At 40.5% G+C, this 19,307-nt stretch overlaps 1 protein-coding gene across 2 annotated transcripts in view; it reads right to left on the bottom strand.

Moving 5' to 3' along the window:
* LOC143770305 (paired box protein Pax-6-like) overlaps nt 1-19,307 on the bottom strand; it is a 64,588-nt gene that overhangs the window by 38,989 nt on the left and 6,292 nt on the right. For both annotated transcript variants that reach the window (XM_077259801.1, XM_077259802.1), the window contains one exon: nt 4,920-5,116. In XM_077259801.1, coding sequence (XP_077115916.1) covers nt 4,920-5,034 — 115 coding nt within the window. In that variant the 5' untranslated portion in view covers nt 5,035-5,116. The remainder of the gene's footprint in view (nt 1-4,919; nt 5,117-19,307) is intronic.

Genomic DNA, 19,307 nt, shown 5'->3' with positions numbered 1-19,307 from the left:
TATTAAGCCAGCCTAACGCACTTTGGGAAATATATATTAAGCCAGCCTAACGCACTTTGGGAAATAAATATTAAGCCAGCCTAATGCACTTTGGGAAATATATATTAAGCCAGCCTAACGCACTTTGGGAAATAAATATTAAGCCAATCTAACGCACTTTGGGAAATAAATATTTGGCCAGCTAACTAGGTTTGGGAAGTAAAAATTAAGCCAGCCTAACGCACTTTGGGAAATATATATTAAGCCAGCCTAATGCACTTTGGGCAATAAATATTAAGCCAGCCTAACGCACATTGGGAAATAAATATTAAGCCAGCCTAATACGCTCTGGGAAATAAATATATTTAGTAAGTGCCACAAAATTGCGTTAAAATATAGAAAGGACAATCCTTTTAATTAGGAAATTGAATCTACATTCTCCTTCTGAGCATCACAGTAATCACTATACACATAGTTTATCCATATAAGATAGTTTTCTAGTTGGGGTCTGCTGTTCCTTTAAAGGGGATGTCCACTACTTGGAACTACACCTTCTTAAATGAAAACAGTGTCCCATGTCAAATAAAAACAGTGGCCACCGATTGGTTGCAGCGCTCACCTGTCATGACAATATCTATCAAGCGCCTGTATACAGATGAATGAGTATATTGTTAGAAGGGGGTGACAACCCCTTTAAGAGTCCACTGATATTTGTCTGATGACAAGGCACTTCTGATATAGAATGAAGGAGACGTGTTATCTTGTTTTTCTGTTTTTTACAGAACATGGAACATTTAATTATTTTTTTGCCTATGTGAAACTAATCATATATAGATGAAAGAAAACATAAAACATAAAGCCGCAACATATAAAACACAAGTTCTTAGAGTAATAGTTCGAGCGCCTGTGCAAAACGTGCACATCTGCAGACAGCTCGAAAGAGTGTACGTTTCCTGCCTCGACCACAGCGCAGCACCACAAGACTGTCTATTGTGAGACATATCACCGAGATACTGTCATTGGCTTTACTGACTCAGCACTGATGGAATATATACAAAAAAACAGCTAAAACCTTTAATTTCATATATAAAACACCATTATAGTGCATGTATTATATCTCCTGGAAACTATCATCAATACATTCCCTCAATGATCATGTGGCTTCTTGTAACTTTTACTGAAATATTTTATTTTTATATATAATCACATATGTACATCATTTCTAGCCATTACATTTTTGGAAATGTTCCCCCTTCATTAGAAGCATCAGCATTTTTTTAAATTGTATGCTATCTTCCATAGACTTCTATAGGCAGCAGGTGTAATGTGATAGTTCATAGAAGACAGAAATGCAGACAGATTGGAGCAGTTTTTGAAAGCAAACGATCAATTGGGAAAGTGATGTGACTGATAAGTTGGGAAGGAGGTATTTTTCTGTAACAAGATATATTGTACTGTTGATTGACAGAAAAAAAAGTGTCATTATTCTATCAGAGAATTAAAGTAACAGTGTAACGGAATACTAATTTTATATGAAGAAAAAATATAGAAAATCAAACTCTCTATAGACTTCTATAGGCAGTAGGTGTAATTGATCCTTCAATGAAGACAGAACTGTAGACAGATTGGAGCAGTTTTTGAAAGTGAATGATCAGTGGGGGGAAAATTAGGTGACAGAGAAGTGGATAAGGAGGTATTTTTCTCGAAAAAGATATATTGTACTGTCAAATGATGGAAAAAAAGTGTAAATATTCTATAAGAGAATTAAAGGAACATCGTAACGGAATACTAATTTTATATGAAGAAAAAATATAGAAACCAAAATCTCCATAGACTTCTATAGGCAGTAGGTGTAATTTGATCCTTCAGTGAAGACAGAATGGTAGACAGATTGGAGCAGTTTTAGAAAGTGAATGATCAGTGGGGGGAAATAAAGAGACTGATGAGTGGGTAAGGAGGTATTTTTCTGTAAAAAGATATATTGTACTGTCAAATGATGGAAAGAAAAGTGTAAATATTCTATAAGAGAATTAAAGGAACATCGTAACGAAATACTAATTTTAGAAGAAAGAATGAAGAAAAAATATAGAAAATCAAACTCTTTATAGACTTCTATAGGCAGTAGGTGTAATTTGATCCTTCAGTGAAGACAGAACTGTAGACAGATTGTAGCAGTTTTTGAAAGTGACTGAATGAGTGGGTAAGGAGGTATTTTTCTCTAAAAAGATATATTGTACTGTCGATTGATGGAAAAAAGATGAAAATCTACAATATAATTGTCTAAGGGGTACTTCCGTCATTCTGTCTGTCTGTCTGTCTGTCACGGATATTCATCGGTCGCGGCCTCTGTCTGTCAGGGAATCCAAGTCGCTGATTGGTCTCGCCAGCTGCCTGTCATGGCTGCCGCGACCAATCAGCGACGGCCACAGTCCGATTAGTCCCTCCCTACTCCCCTGCAGTCAGTGCCCGGCGCCCGCTCCATACTCCCCGCAGTCACCGCTCACACAGGGTTAATGCCAGCGGTAATGGACCGCGTTATGCCGCGGGTAACTCACTCCATTACCGCCGCTACTAACCCTGTGTGACCAAGTTTTTACTATTGATGCTGCCTATGCAGCGTCAATAGTAAAAACATCTAATGTTAAAAATAATTTTAAAAAAAATAAAATCATTATATACTCACCTTCCGCCGCCTTTCCTGCTCCTCGCGACGCTCTGGTGACCGCTCCATGCAAGCGGCAGGTTCCGGTGGCAAGGATGGTATGCGAGAAGGACCTGCCATGACGTCACGGTCATGTGACCGCGACGTCATGACAGGTCCTGCACGCCTGCGTGAGAAGGACCTGCCATGACGTCACGGTCATGTGACCGCGACGTCATCGCAGGTCCTGCGCTCGTACCAACCCTGGGACCGACAGGACTACAAGGGGCCCTCGGAAGGTGAGTATATGTTTATTTTTTACTTTTTAACCTGTCACATATATGGCTGGGCAATATACTACGTAGCTGGGCAACATACTACGTGACTGGCCAATATACTACATGGCTGGGCAATATACTACGTGGCTGGGCAATATACTACGTGGCTCTGTGCTGTATACTACATCGCTGTGCAATATACTACGTGGCTCTGTGCTGTATACTACGTCACTGGGCAATATACTACGTAACTGGGCAATATACTACGTGGCTGGGCAATATACTATGTGGGCTGGGCAATATATTATGTGACTGGGCAATATACTACGTGACTGGGCAATATACTACGTGCACATGCATATTCTAGAATACCCAATGCGTTAGAATCGGGCCACCATCTAGTATTCAATAAGAGAATTAAAGGAACAGCTTAATGGTATTCTTATTTTATATGAAGAAAAAATATAGAAAACCAAAATCTCCATAGACTTCTGTTGGCAGCATGCGTAATTTGATCCTTCAGTGAGGACAGATCTGTAGACAGATTGGAGCAGTTTTTGAAAGTGAATGATTGGTGGGGGGAAATAAAGTGACCGATGAGTGGGTAAGGAGGTATTTTTCTCTGATAAGATTTATTCTACTGTTGATTGAGGAAAAAAAGTGTTACTATTCTATAAGAGAATTAAAGGAACAGCGTAACAGTATACTTATTTCATATGAAGTAAGAATATAGAAAATCAAACTCTCCATAGGCTTCTACAGGCAGCACGTGTAACTTGATCATTCAGTGAAGACCAAACTGTAGACAGATTTGAGCAGTTTTTGAAAGTGAATGATTGGCGGAGAGAATAATTGACTGATAAGTGTGGAAAGATATATTTTTCTCTAATAATATATATTGTACTGTTGATTCATAGAAAAAAAAGTGTAACTATTCTATAAGAGAATTAAAGGAACAGCGCAATGGTGTATTTATTTTATATAATGTAAGACTATAAAAACCAAGCAGGAAATAAATGACAATAATATGAGAATAGTTCGTATCCATGAGTTAATGTGACATGTATTATGGAATCTTTGAGCAGATTTCTTCTTATTAAATCAATAACAATGCCAGGAAGTCAACTTAAAGGTGATATTTCACCCGATTTTTTTTTTACCTGAGTACATCCTTCATTTAGTGCCGATCCACTGATTCCAGAACAGTTTTTCTTTTTATTCTGTGCCCCTCCGTTACAAAGTTATGCCCCCTGGAAATAAAGTTGTAAATTATCCCTTCAAGCACGGAACTTCACTGTGGGCGTGACCATGTTTTGATTGGTCAGTGTCAGAGTAGAAAAAGGAAACGCCCACAGAGAAATTTTGTGGTACATGCCCAGTTCATAGAAGGGAAAATTTGCATATTAATTTCCAAGGGGCATAACTTTGGAATGGAGGGGCGTAGAAGTAAAAGAAAAACTGTTCCGGAATCAGTGGAGCAGTGCCAATTGGAGGAATTGCTCAGTTTAAAGTTAAAAAATCCAGTGACAGGTACCCTTTAAATAATTGTGAAAAATATTTTTGTTGATTCTGATAGCTGTACTGTTCCTGAGAAAACTAACTTTTAGTTTCTATGTAATATAGGTTGTAAGTGCCAAGTGGGAGGTCCCAAGCTAGTCAAGTGTTCTGTGTGCCCGCAATAAAAATCTCCCCAAAGCCTTCGGTGTATGTGCCGCCACTGGAATAAACAACACATGGGCAGGACATGATGATGTGGTACAGCACTGAAGCCATCAATCAAGACAAAGGAAGAGATGTTGAGGTGGGATTTGACAACACAGGCTCTCGCTTGGCCTGGGACCACCCAATTGGCACTTAATGTTGCATACAGATTAACAGTTAGTTTATTCCGAAATGATACATTGATCAGCAAAGTGGACTACCTGGCATTGTTTTTTAGTTTGGTAAAATCTAAAACTGAAAAATACAGGTGCATCGAGGAATGAGAATGGTGTCATTTCCTCTCGGAAAGATGACAGTACCTGGATTGGGTTGGCTGGTCACCAGATTGTCCTGGTACCAGTCCTGACGACTGCCCCAAGCTGCGTTCTGTATGTTCAGCATTCTGATCTTCTGATCAGTGCCATCAGCCCCCATGGACCAACCAGCTGGGCTTGGAGCAGAGGAGGTTATGGCAGATCAGCAGCACATCCTGCTCCGGGGGGTCTTCCGTCTTAATCTGAAAGAGAACAAAATGGAAGATTTTTAGGGGGATTTTTAGGGGGATTTTTAGGCTTTTTCCCGCGAGAACAATGTTGCCATAAACTCTACTGATTTTCAGTTTCCAACTTGGACCATTCCTTCCCATCGATTTGTGTCCCAGTAATCAGCTGAAATCTCTAGAGGAACCTGGCACTACGATGTGGGGCTTACAGTCATGGCCGAAAGTGTTGGCACCCTCAACCTTGTTCCAGAAAAAAAATGATTTCTCCCCAAAAATTATTGAAATTATACATGTTTATTTCATTTGTGAAAAAAAAGACAAAATTGAACATAATTTCACACACAGACTCAAAAATAGTCTGGACGAAATTGTTGGAAGCATGTGATGCTCATTCAAACTCGCCTGTGGCAAGTAACAGGTGTGGACAATATGAAAATCACACGTGAAACCAAATAAAAAGGGGAAAAGTTGACCCAATCTTTTCATGGTGTGTGCCACACTAAGCATGGAGAACAGAAAGAGAAGAGAACTGTATGAGGACTTGACATCCAAGATTGTTGGAAGCATGTGATGCTCATTCAAACTCACCCGTGGCAAGTAACACGTGTGGACAATATGAAAATCACACGTGAAACCAGATAAAAAGGGGATTAGTTGACACAATCTTTGCATTGTGTGTGCCACACTGTCATGATCTCTGCAGGCAGAGATCATAGCAAGCCTATAGAGGGACAAGCTCTCGGAAGATGGAACTATACTGACCATGAACTAAGCCTGCCGCGCAACTAGAAATAGCCAGGTAGCATTTCCTATTTATCGCTAGATGCCCAGCTCTGGCCTAAGACCTAAATAGCTAGCAGAGGGAAATATAAGACCTGGCTCACCTCTAGAGAAATATTCCAAAGAAGACAGTAGCCCCCCACATATAATGACGGTGAGTTCAGATGAAACAACAAACGTAGCAGGAAAATAGTCTTAGCAAATTTGAGGTCCGCTTACTAGATAGCAGAAGACAGATAGTATACTTTCATGGTCAGCAGAAAAACACTAACAAAACACCATCCAGAGATTACCTTAAACTCTGGCATTAACTCATAACGCCAGAGTAGCAATCCCTGATCAACGAGAGCTTTCCAGACACAGTAACAAAACTTCAGCTGTGAACTGGAACAAATAGGCAAAACAAAACATGGACAAAAGTCCCACTTATCTAGTAGTTGTCTAGAAGCAGGAACAAGCACTGAGAGGCATCAGATAACATTGTTGACCGGCAAGAAACCACCAGAGAAATGAGCTTAAATAGCGACACCCACTACTGATGGAAACAGGTGAAACAGGAAAGAGGATGACAAGTCCAATTCCACAAGCGGCCACCGGGGGAGCCCAGAATCCAAATTCACAACAGTACCCCCCCCTCAAGGAGGGGGCACCGAACCCTCACCAGATCCACCAGGGCGACCAGGATGAGCCCTATGGAAGGCACGAACAAGATCAGAAGCATGAACATCAGATGCATTGACCCAAGAATTATCCTCCTGGCCGTAACCCTTCCAGTTGACCAGATACTGGAGTCTCCGTCTGGAAACACGAGAGTCCAAAATTTTCTCCACAACGTACTCCAACTCACCCTCAACCAACACCGGAGCAGGAGGCTCAACTGAAGGTACAACAGGTACCTCATACCTGCGCAACAACGACCGATGAAAAACGTTATGAATGGAAAAGGACGCAGGGAGGTCCAAACGGAAAGAAACAGGATTAAGAATCTCCAATATTCTATAAGGGCCGATGAACCGAGGCTTAAACTTAGGAGAAGAGACCCTCATAGGGACAAAACGAGAAGACAACCACACCAAATCTCCAACACAAAGCCGAGAACCAACACGACGATGACGGTTGGCAAAACGCTGAGTCTTCTCCTGGGACAACTTCAAATTGTCCATAACCTGCCCCCAGATGTGATGCAATCTCTCCACCACCGCATCCACTCCAGGACAATCCGAGGATTCCACCTGACCGGAGGAAAATCGAGGGTGAAACCCCGAATTACAGAAAAACGGGGACACCAAGGTGGAAGAGCTGGCCCGATTATTGAGGGCGAACTCTGCCAATGGCAAAAAAGCAACCCAATCATCCTGGTCAGCAGAGACAAAACACCTCAGATATGTCTCAAGGGTCTGATTAGTCCGCTCGGTCTGGCCATTAGTCTGAGGGTGAAAAGCAGACGAAAAAGACAAATCTATGCCCATCCTAGCACAGAATGCCCGCCAAAATCTAGACACAAATTGGGTACCTCTGTCAGAAACAATATTCTCAGGAATACCGTGCAATCGGACAACATTCTGAAAAAACAGAGGAACCAACTCAGAAAAAGAAGGCAACTTGGGCAGAGGAACCAAATGGACCATTTTAGAGAAACGGTCACAGACCACCCAGATGACAGACATCTTCTGGGAAACAGGCAGATCTGAAATAAAATCCATCGAGATGTGTGTCCAAGGCCTCTTAGGAATAGGCAAGGGCAACAGCAGTCCGCTAGCCCGAGAACTACAAGACTTGGCCCGAGCACAAACGTCACATGACTGCACAAAGACTCGCACATCTCGTGACAGGGAAGGCCACCAGAAGGATCTTGCCACCAAATCCCTGGTACCAAAAATTCCGGGATGACCTGCCAATGCAGAAGAATGTACCTCAGAGATGACTCTGCTGGTCCAATCATCCGGAACAAACAGTCTATCAGGCGGACAACGATCCGGTCTATCCGCCTGAAACTCTTGCAAGGACCGCCGCAGATCAGGAGAAACGGCCGACAAAATTACTCCCTCCCTAAGGATACCTGTGGGTTCAGAATTACCAGGAGAGTCCGGGTCAAAACTCCTAGAAAGGGCATCTGCCTTAACATTCTTAGAACCCGGTAGGTATGACACCACAAAATTAAAGCGAGAAAAAAATAAAGACCAGCGCGCCTGTCTAGGATTCAGGCGTCTGGCAGTCTCAAGATAAATCAAATTTTTGTGGTCAGTCAATACCACCACCTGATGCCTAGCCCCCTCGAGCCAATGGCGCCACTCCTCAAACGCCCACTTCATGGCCAAAAGCTCCCGATTCCCAACATCATAATTCCGCTCTGCGGGCGAAAATTTGCGAGAAAAGAAGGCACAAGGCCTAATGACGGAGCAGTCGGAACCTTTCTGCGACAACACTGCCCCAGCTCCAATCTCCGAAGCGTCAACCTCAACCTGAAAAGGCAGATTCACATCAGGCTGACGCAACACAGGGGCAGAGGCAAAACGGCGCTTAAGCTCCTGAAAGGCCTCTACAGCATGAGGGGACCAATTAGCAACATCAGCGCCTTGTCTGGTCAAATCAGTCAGTGGTTTAACGACATCCGAAAAACCAGCAATAAATCGGCGGTAAAAGTTGGCAAAGCCCAAAAATCTCTGAAGACCCTTAAGAGAGGAGGGCTGAGTCCAGTCACAAATAGCTTGCACCTTGACGGGATCCATCTCAATGGAAGAGGGAGAAAAAATATACCCCAAAAAGGAAATTTTCTGGACCCCAAAAACGCACTTAGACCCCTTCACACATAAAGAATTAGACCGCAGAACCTGAAAAACTCTCCTGACCTGCTGGACATGAGAGTCCCAGTCATCAGAAAAAATCAGAATATCATCCAGATATATTATCATAAATTTATCCAGAAAATCGCGGAAAATATCATGCATAAAAGACTGGAAAACTGAAGGGGCATTAGAAAGACCAAAAGGCATGACCAAATACTCAAAGTGGCCCTCGGGCGTATTAAATGCGGTCTTCCACTCATCCCCCTGCCTGATCCGCACCAAATTATACGCCCCACGAAGATCAATTTTAGAGAACCACTTAGCACCCTCTATACGAGCAAACAAATCAGTAAGCAATGGCAATGGGTATTGATACTTAACAGTGATCTTATTCAGAAGCCGATAATCAATACATGGTCTCAAAGAGCCGTCTTTTTTTGAGACAAAGAAAAACCCAGCTCCCAAGGGAGAAGAAGATGGACGAATATGTCCCTTTTCCAAAGACTCCTTTATATATTCCCGCATAGCAGCATGTTCCGGCACAGACAGATTAAACAAACGACCCTTTGGATATTTACAACCCGGTATCAAATCTATGGCACAATCGCACTCACGGTGCGGAGGTAACGACCCAAGCTTGGGTTCGTCAAAGACGTCTTGATAATCAGAGAGGAACTCAGGGACTTCAGAGGGAATGGACGACGAAATAGAAACCAAAGGTAAGTCCCCATGAATACCCTTACATCCCCAGCTCAACACAGACATTGCTCTCCAGTCCAAGACTGGGTTGTGAGACTGCAACCATGGCAATCCCAGTACCAAATCGTCATGTAAATTATACAGCACCAGGAAACGAATAATCTCCTGGTGATCCGGATTGATACGCATGGTTACTTGTGTCCAGTATTGTGGTTTATTATTAGCCAATGGGGTGGAGTCAATCCCCTTCAGAGGAATAAGAGTCTCCAAAGGCTCTAAATCAAAACCACAACGATTGGCAAAGGACCAATCCATAAGACTCAGAGCGGCGCCAGAGTCAACATAGGCGTCCGTGGCAATGGATGACAAAGAGCAAATCAGGGTTACAGACAAAATAAACTTAGACTGAATGGTGCCAATGGAAACAGACTTATCAAGCTTCTTTGTACGCCTAGAGCATGCTGATATAACATGAGTAGAATCCCCACAATAGAAACACAATCCATTCTTCCGTCTAAAATTCTGTCGCTCGCTCCTGGACAGAACTCTATCACACTGCATACTTTCTGGCGTCTTTTCCATAGACACCGCCAGATGGTGCACCGGTTTGCGCTCCCGCAGACGCCTATCAATCTGAATAGCCATTGTCATGGACTCATTCAGACCTGCAGGCACAGGGAACCCCACCATAACATCCTTAACGGCATCAGAGAGACCTTCTCTGAAAGTTGCCGCCAAGGCGCACTCATTCCACTGAGTAAGCACAGACCATTTACGGAATTTTTGGCAGAAAACTTCAGCTTCGTCTTGCCCCTGAGATAGTGCCATCAAAGTTTTTTCTGCCTGAAGTTCCAAATGAGGTTCCTCATAAAGCAAGCCCAAGGCCAGAAAAAACGCATCCACATCGCGTAACGCAGGATCCCCTGCTGGCAATGAGAAGGCCCAATCTTGAGGGTCACCCCTGAGCAAGGAAATCACAATCCTAACCTGCTGAGCAGGGTCTCCAGCTGAACGAGACTTCAGGGACAAATAAAGCTTACAATTATTTCGGAAATTCTGGAAGCTAGCTCTATTCCCTGTGAAGAACTCCGGCAAAGGAATTCTCGGCTCAGATACCGGAGCATGTACCACAAAATCTTGTAAATTTTGTACTTTCATGATGAGATTATTCAAACCCGCAGTTACACTCTGGAGATCCATTATTGTCAGGTGCACACAGAGCCATACAGAGATTAGGAGGAGAGAGAGAAAAAAGACTGCAGCAAGGCAGACTGGAGGAAAAAAAAAAAAAAAAAATTCCAGCAGACTTCTTATAACTCTCCTTTCTCAACCTGGGTCTTTAACACTTTATGGGCCGGTCAAACTGTCATGATCTCTGCAGGCAGAGATCATAGCAAGCCTATAGAGGGACAAGCTCTCGGAAGATGGAACTATACTGACCATGAACTAAGCCTGCCGCGCAACTAGAAATAGCCAGGTAGCATTTCCTATTTATCGCTAGATGCCCAGCTCTGGCCTAAGACCTAAATAGCTAGCAGAGGGAAATATAAGACCTGGCTCACCTCTAGAGAAATATTCCAAAGAAGACAGTAGCCCCCCACATATAATGACGGTGAGTTCAGATGAAACAACAAACGTAGCAGGAAAATAGTCTTAGCAAATTTGAGGTCCGCTTACTAGATAGCAGAAGACAGATAGTATACTTTCATGGTCAGCAGAAAAACACTAACAAAACACCATCCAGAGATTACCTTAAACTCTGGCATTAACTCATAACGCCAGAGTAGCAATCCCTGATCAACGAGAGCTTTCCAGACACAGTAACAAAACTTCAGCTGTGAACTGGAACAAATAGGCAAAACAAAACATGGACAAAAGTCCCACTTATCTAGTAGTTGTCTAGAAGCAGGAACAAGCACTGAGAGGCATCAGATAACATTGTTGACCGGCAAGAAACCACCAGAGAAATGAGCTTAAATAGCGACACCCACTACTGATGGAAACAGGTGAAACAGGAAAGAGGATGACAAGTCCAATTCCACAAGCGGCCACCGGGGGAGCCCAGAATCCAAATTCACAACACCACACTAAGAATGGAGAACAGAAAGAGGAGAAGAGAACTGTCTGAGGACTTGAGAGCCAGAATTGTTGAACAATAACAATAATCTCGAGGGTACAAGTCCATCTCCAGAGATCTTGATGTTCGTTTGTCAAGAATCAAGAATATAGGGGCAACATGGCTAGCTTTATAGTAGTCACGTAAAGCTAATCATGCTTGGGTCCTCATGATCAGTTGTAATCTATAGGAGAATATGGCAGCAGATGGCAGCATTTTTTTCTTGTTTTATTTATCTCTTGAACAAGTAGATCATTTTATTTTCATAGTTTTGACTTTTACAGGCTTTTCCATATCATCTATTTATGTGAGAAATGGAAAAAGAGGCGATTTAAGATTTTTTTAGATTATTTTGGGAATTTTTTTAAAACTTTTTGTTTACCTTTGTTTTAGTTATTGAACTTGATAAAAGCGAGTACATGCAAGCTACACAGCTTGTAAGTGCTGCTCTTAATCTGGCCTGCTCGCTGAATCTGTCATGATCATTGGCATCTAAGAGGCTAAACTGCCAGGATCAGAGTGTGTCTGATCAGAGCAGTTGCAGATGTCAGCTGTATACCACAGCCGGCACTCGCCATGTAACCTGAGTGCAGTTATAGAGCTGATCCCTAACAGTCTCCAACCTGTGTTTCTATGGCTACTTTCAAACTACAACTCTCAACATCCCAGCAGACTACTACCATACACTGTATCATGGGTTCCATCTCTTTTTTTTTTCTTCTGGTTAGTGACATGAAACGATTCATCATCATCCTTCCGATTCATGAATGCAATAATTACAAAAAACATTTCAGATTACATTTTATCTAATATACTTTTAGTTTTAGTTTTTAACATTTTCAAGATCTCAGCGAATACTGACTTTCTACTTTGCATCCAGAGGATTAAAAACCATTCCAAAAACTTCTCGCAGCTACAGGTGTTGTACGACTGTATCCAGCAAAACCAAAGAAATGAGCCGAAACATAAATTGGTGGTATACGTGCGTAAGGAGGTGCGGGTGAAGTAAAACAGGTACACTCACAGTGGAATCACAGAGCAGCAGGCAGAAGCCACTAGGTGGTGAAAAAGTAGTCAGAAAAAGCCGGGTCAGCAACAGAGAGGGAACAAAGTACCAGAGGTCACAGCAATACACATGGTCAGAAACAAGCCAAAGAAGTAAGAGCCAATCGGGAGCAGGAAAGCCAGAGACGCAAGACAGTCAAACACATCAGAGAACAAGCCAAGTCAAATACCAAGGGGTCAACAATACGGAGAGCGAGTACTACAACGAGCGAAGTCACAGGGAAACACAGGAACAGGACCTAGGTAAACGGGCAGAGGACAAATCAGGGTATAACGGGTCAGCTGCTCAAGCCAGAGACAGGAACTTTAACTGACACTGCTAGCAGGTAACAGCAGACTGAAATAGCCAGACAGATCCCAAAATGAGGCAAGGAAGATTAACCCCCGCATGACCGTCCCGGCGAGAGAATAATCAGAAACAAACCCATACATATGTCACTAAATTCAATCTCTGACATCACCTAAGTTCTCATAGTCATGATTTCAAACACTTTGGTTTTGGTGCGGATCCCAAAATATATGGTTATATGCAGAGTTACTTAGGTTGACAAATGGCGCATCCACCAAGGTCAACTTTCTCTAGACCAATTTGGTGCAATATAAGACATAATCACCTCCGTGACCCTCCCAAGCGATGGAAGACAGTTTAGTGAAAATTCTTCCTGACCTCACTTTCTAATATTACAATTTTTCTCGTCTTCCATCATCCCAAGCACACAGCTCCTCTACATCCCAACCTCCTGTTGCTCGCTCATAATTGTTCATTCAGAACGGTTACATACCTCTGTCGCTGGTCTGAACTGTGCTTTCTATTAGGTGTTGCAGAGGTAACGTTACCTCTGCATCATCCAAGTAGCTCAGGGGAACAGAAGCTGAACAGATCCATTAATCTTGCAAGTCCATGCAAGTTGTTTAACAAAAAACTTGGACACTGGCCACCTCTGATAAACTGCAGAGGTGGCAGGTAAACTAAGCACTTTGCAAAAGAATTAAACATCCCTCCAGTCTTTAATTTTACCCATTTCGGAAGTTTAATTTGTCAATTAGTAGATCATGAGCTAGATAACTATTCTGTACAACAACCTCTTGCATCCAGGCATTTCCAAGTATAACTACTCTTAGGAAAAAAAAATTAGGTAGTCAAAAATGCCAAATTTTCTAGTAGAAACCATTCCAGGAAATAGTACTTCTTTTTGGAGTTTTTTGGAGGAGTTTTTCCATTTCCTCAAGCGTTTATTTTTTTCCTGGAGCGTTATTTGCAATCTTAGGAACAGTGCCTAATTTGGAGCGGAATCCATCAGGAGTCAACTGAAAGTAGTGACACGTGCTTTCTTTTTTTTTCCTATCATTCCTAAAAGTATGAAGTAGGAAAAAAATGCTCCAAAGACTTAACATATGAGCAGGAAAGTGGTTTTCATCAGAAATGAACAGGAAGAGTCTTTCAAGCTTTTTTGAGTGTTTTTTCAGGCATTTTTTGGAGCATACCCGCATCAAAAAACTTGGTGTGTGCCTTTACTGTAGAGAATCCCTTCCTATATTAATCATTAGAGCAGAAGCTCAATACATACTGTAAGTATGGTAAGGCATTAGCCCTATGTCAACCTTGGACCACTTTTTTGCGGCACTTTGACCCAGGTAGGAGATTACAAATTTTTGTGGGGTTCAGAAGCTGTCAACAACCATCTCGGCCTCCTTTCCCATATATAGGAGCATTCTTTTGGCCGAGCAGTCCTATATTCTCTGTGATCGAGCCATTACCAGACATGATTGGTGGCAGCTTATTTCTGGGAAACATTTTGATTGGCTGTCTGAAATCGGACGTACCGGATCAATATTTTCTCCTACAAAAATTGTCCAATACACATACTGTTGATATCAACAGGCTCGGCCAACATTAGTCTAAAAGTATGTAGGGGGCTTAGGACTTAAGACAGCAACTATTGCATTCCTAATATGCAATTTTTTTCCCAAAATTTTTCTTTAAAAACAGCTTTCTATTGGACAACACAAGCAGATCCACCAACCCCCGTATCACATCCACATCACGCAGAACTTCGGCTCAGAGCAGGAATCAGTGATCCACCGGATAGAGCGACGACATGCCAGCCACTTATACAATATGACAGGTCCAACTTAGAATTCACTGCCACAGAGAGGAAGAATCAGCGATTGACACAACCCTTTATATCTTGTGCTTGTGCCATCAACTTAAACAAAGAGTATAGAACACCTCGGATTATAGCGATTTTGTCCCAAAAATCTGATATCAAAACATTTTAGGTATTAAAGTCAATGGCTTTTTAGTATTCAATGATGAATATATTCAAAAAAGCATTATGAGTACTTTAAGATATAGATTTTCAACCTAGAAACTAGAGAATCCTTCCAGCCCTTACTGTAGAGAACCCTTTCCAATGTCTATCTCCAGGGAATATTTACTCTCTCCTGATGTGTTTTATTAGTGTATCATAAACTTAAGGATGCATTTGAGTTTAGATTTTTAACCATTTTAACTGTAGAGAATCCTTTCCATTATCTATTTTATGGGGGTTCTCAAATTCTCCTTATGCTATATCTATCTAAAGGGAATATTTACACTGCCTTCATATCATGCTTTTACTATTAGTGCGTTGATGTCATTTATTTGAGTTTTGACATTTAACCACTTTAAGTGTAGAGAATCCTTTCCTTTAACTATTTTTAGAGGGTGATCACAATCTACTCATGTTATATCTATATTTAGAGAATATTTACAATGCCCTCATATCATGCTTTTTCTAGTAGGTCATAAACATAGTGGTGCAATGATGTGATTTATTAGAGTTTAGACCGTGAACCACTGTAACTGTAGAGAATCCTTTCCATTATCTATTTTTAGGGGTTGCTCAAATGCTCCACATCCTATGTCTAGCTATAGGGAATATTTATACTGCCCAAATATTGTGCTTTTACTAGAGAATCATAAACATAAGGGTGTGTTGATATAATTTAAGTTTAGCATTAAAATACTTTAACTGTAAATAATCCTTTCAATTAAATATTTTTAGGGGGTGCTCAAATTTTCCTTATGCTATATCTATCTAAATGGAATATTTACAATGCCCTCATATCAGGTTTTTCTACTAGATCATAAAGGTAGGGTGCATTGATGTATTTTATTACAGTTTAGACTTTAAACCACTGTAACTATAGAGAATGCCTTCCATTATCTATCTTTAGGGGGTGCTCAAATACTCCTTATGCTATATCTATCTAAAGTGCATATATCCATTGACTTCATGTCATGCTTTTACTAGTGGATCATAAACGTAGGGGTGCATTGATATCATTTATTTCAGTTTAGATGTTTAAACACTTTAAGTGTAGAGAATCCTTTCCTTTATTTATTTTTAGGGTGTGGTCAAATTCTCATGCTCTATCTGTCTATAGGGAATATTTACACTGCCCTCATATTGTGCAAAATTTTACTAGCGGATCATGAATGTAGGGATGCATTGATGTAATTTGAGATTAAATGTTTAACCACTTTAACTGTAGAGAATCCTTCCCATTACCTAATTTTAGGGGGTGTCAAATTCTTCTCATGCTATATCTATCTATAAGGAATATTTACACTGCCTTCATTGCTTTGATATAATTTATTTAATTCAAGAAGTTTATCCTCTAACTGTAGAGAACTCTTTCCTTTATCTGTTTCAGGAAGAGTTTTTCCAAATTTTTTCAGTATGTTATAAGAAAAGAACAGGTTGTGGCTCTTAGAAGTTGGGGATTAAATTATGAAATCGACAAAAATTTAAAATAGCAATGGTGGAAAGGGTAGCTATAATGTGTTTATAATAGCAAGATATAGCACTTTTTTTCTCCTCTAGGATTGATTAGTCATTTGTAATTCATAAGTAAAATGTATTTTCAGAGCATATAGATCTTCCCATTATTGAGATAGATGGCAGTTGGTGCTTTTAAAATTCTATGGAGGAGGGAGTAGCTAAAGATACAGGCATTCCGCTGCATGCTCTAATGAAAAGACAGTTACAGTTCTCCATAGAACTTTATGAGCACCAACTGTCATCTGTCTCAGTAATGGGAAAATCTATATTCTCTGAAGACACATTTCACACGTGAATTGATTTTTTTTTCAGAATGAATGATCAGTCCAGGAAGACAAAGAAGCAGATTTATCTGATAAGATATATTACAAAGTTTCTTATTTTCACATGCACTATTAATTTAGGAAAAAAAAAATTAAAACGACGTTTGCTCTTTAAGATTGGAACGGATTCCCACATATTTTGGCAGTTCAAAGAGGACCTGTGGAAAGCTGTGCATTTTCCCTATAGTGGCCACTGCTGGATAAATGTAGTACTACATGGCACTTATTCAAATAAGCGAACAGTCAAGTAATAAACGGGAATTTTTTTCAATATCTCTTTGATCTGGCCAATAAACTGGGCTTCTGTGATGTCCATATGCTCAAATAGGAGTTGGTCTGATCCATAAACCCTAATAGCAGGTGCTCTGATCCATATACACCAATAGGAGTTGTTCTGATCTATATACCCTAATGGGAGTTGTTCTGATCCATATACTCTAATAGGAGTTGTCCTGATCCATATACCCTAATAGTTGTACTATTCCATATCCTCTAATAGGAATTGTTCTGATTCATATATCCTAATAGGAATTGTTCTGATCCATATACCCTAATAGGAGTTATTCTGATCCATATCCTCTAACAGGAGTTGTTCTGATCCATATCCTCTAATAGGAATTGTCCTGATCCATATGCCCTAATAGGAGTTGTCCTGATCCATATCCTCTAATAGGAGTTGTTCTGATTCATATACTCTAATAAGAATTGTTCTGATTCATATCCCCTAATAGGAGTTGTTCTGATCCATATACCCTAATAGGAATTGTCCTGATCCATAAACCCTAATAGGAATTGTTCTGATCCATATCCTCTAATAGGAATTGTTCTTATCCATATCCTCTAATAGGAATTGTTCTTATCCATATCCTCTAATAGGAGTTGTTCTGATCCATATCCTCTAATAGGAATTGTTCTGATCTATATACCCTAATAGGAATTGTTCTGATCCATATGCTCTATTAGGAATTGTTCTGATCTATATACCCTAATAGGAATTGTTCTGATCCATATCCTCTAACAGGAATTGTTCTTATCCATATCCTCTAATAGGAGTTGTTCTGATCCATATCCTCTAATAGGAATTATTCTGATCCATATACCCTAATAGGAATTGTCCTGATCCATATCCTCTAACAGGAATTGTTCTTATCCATATCCTCTAATAGGAATTGTTCTGATCCATATGCTCTAATAGGAATTGTTCTGATCTATATACCCTAATAGGAATTGTTCTGATCCATATCCTCTAACAGGAATTGTTCTTATCTATATCCTCTAATAGGAATTGTTCTGATCCATATCCTATAATATGAATTGTTCTGATCCATATACCCTAATAGGAATTGTTCTGATCCATATCCTCTAACAGGAATTGTTCTGATCCATATCCTCTAATAGGAATTGTTCTGATCTATATACCCTAATAGGAATTGTTCTGATCCATATCCTCTAATAGGAATTGTTCTGATCCATATACCCTAATAGGAATTGTGCTGATCCATATCCTCTAATAGGAGTTGTTCTGATCCATATCCTCTAATAGGAATTGTCCTGATCCATAAACCCTAATAGGAATTGTTCTGATCCATATCCTCTAACAGGAATTGTTCTTATCCATATCCTCTAATAGGAATTGTTCTGATCCATATCCTCTAATAGAAATTGTTCTGATCTATATACCCTAATAGGAATTGTTCTGATCCATATGCTCTAATAGGAATTGTTCTGATCCATATCCTCTAATAGGAATTGTTCTGATCTATATACCCTAATAGGAATTGTTCTGATCCATATGCTCTAATAGGAATTGTTCTGATCCATATCCTCTAATAGGAATTGTTCTGATCCATATGCTCTAATAGGAATTGTTCTGATCTATATACCCTAATAGGAATTGTTCTGATCCATATGCTCTAATAGGAATTGTTTTGATCTATATACCCTAATAGGAATTGTTCTGATCCATATGCTCAAATAGGAATTGTTCTGATCTATATACCCTAATAGGAATTGTTCTGATCTATATCCTCTAACAGGAATTGTTCTTATCCATATCCTCTAGTAGGAATTGTTCTGATCCATATCCTCTAATAGGAATTGTCCTGATCCATAAATCCTAACAGTAATTGTTCTGATCCATATCCTCTAATAAGAATTGTTCTGATCCATATACCCTAATAAAAATTGTCCTGATCCATATCCTCCATAGGAATTATTCTGATCCTAAAAACTAATAGGGGTGGTTCTAATCCTTTTGCACAGTTGGTCATAGTGGTGCAGTTGCCAGGGCATGCTGGGAGTTGCAGTTTCCTAACAACAAGGGGGGATCATTACTAACAGTCATCTCCGAAATGATTCCTCGGTGGCTTATTGTGGGGTCTGAGCTATAATCACACAATGGGGCTTATAATAATCAAATAATCCATCCGCACATGGGCAGGAGATGAATGATGGCTGACTTCTCACGTTGATCTGTTCTAATCAGCAAGTGAATCTGGAAATTTGCTTTTGACATGACTTTGGATCTTAATGTGTCATGTAATAGCCCTCTCGGTACTCCACACTTTTTTTCATGCTGATTTTGCTCTGAAAACTGCCTGAAAGAGTGTG

The sequence above is a fragment of the Ranitomeya variabilis genome, chromosome 4, assembly GCF_051348905.1.
Source record: "Ranitomeya variabilis isolate aRanVar5 chromosome 4, aRanVar5.hap1, whole genome shotgun sequence".
NCBI lineage: Eukaryota > Metazoa > Chordata > Amphibia > Anura > Dendrobatidae > Ranitomeya > Ranitomeya variabilis.
The sequence above is the reverse complement of the archived record's forward strand: the minus strand, read 5'-3'. Positions and strand labels throughout refer to the sequence as shown.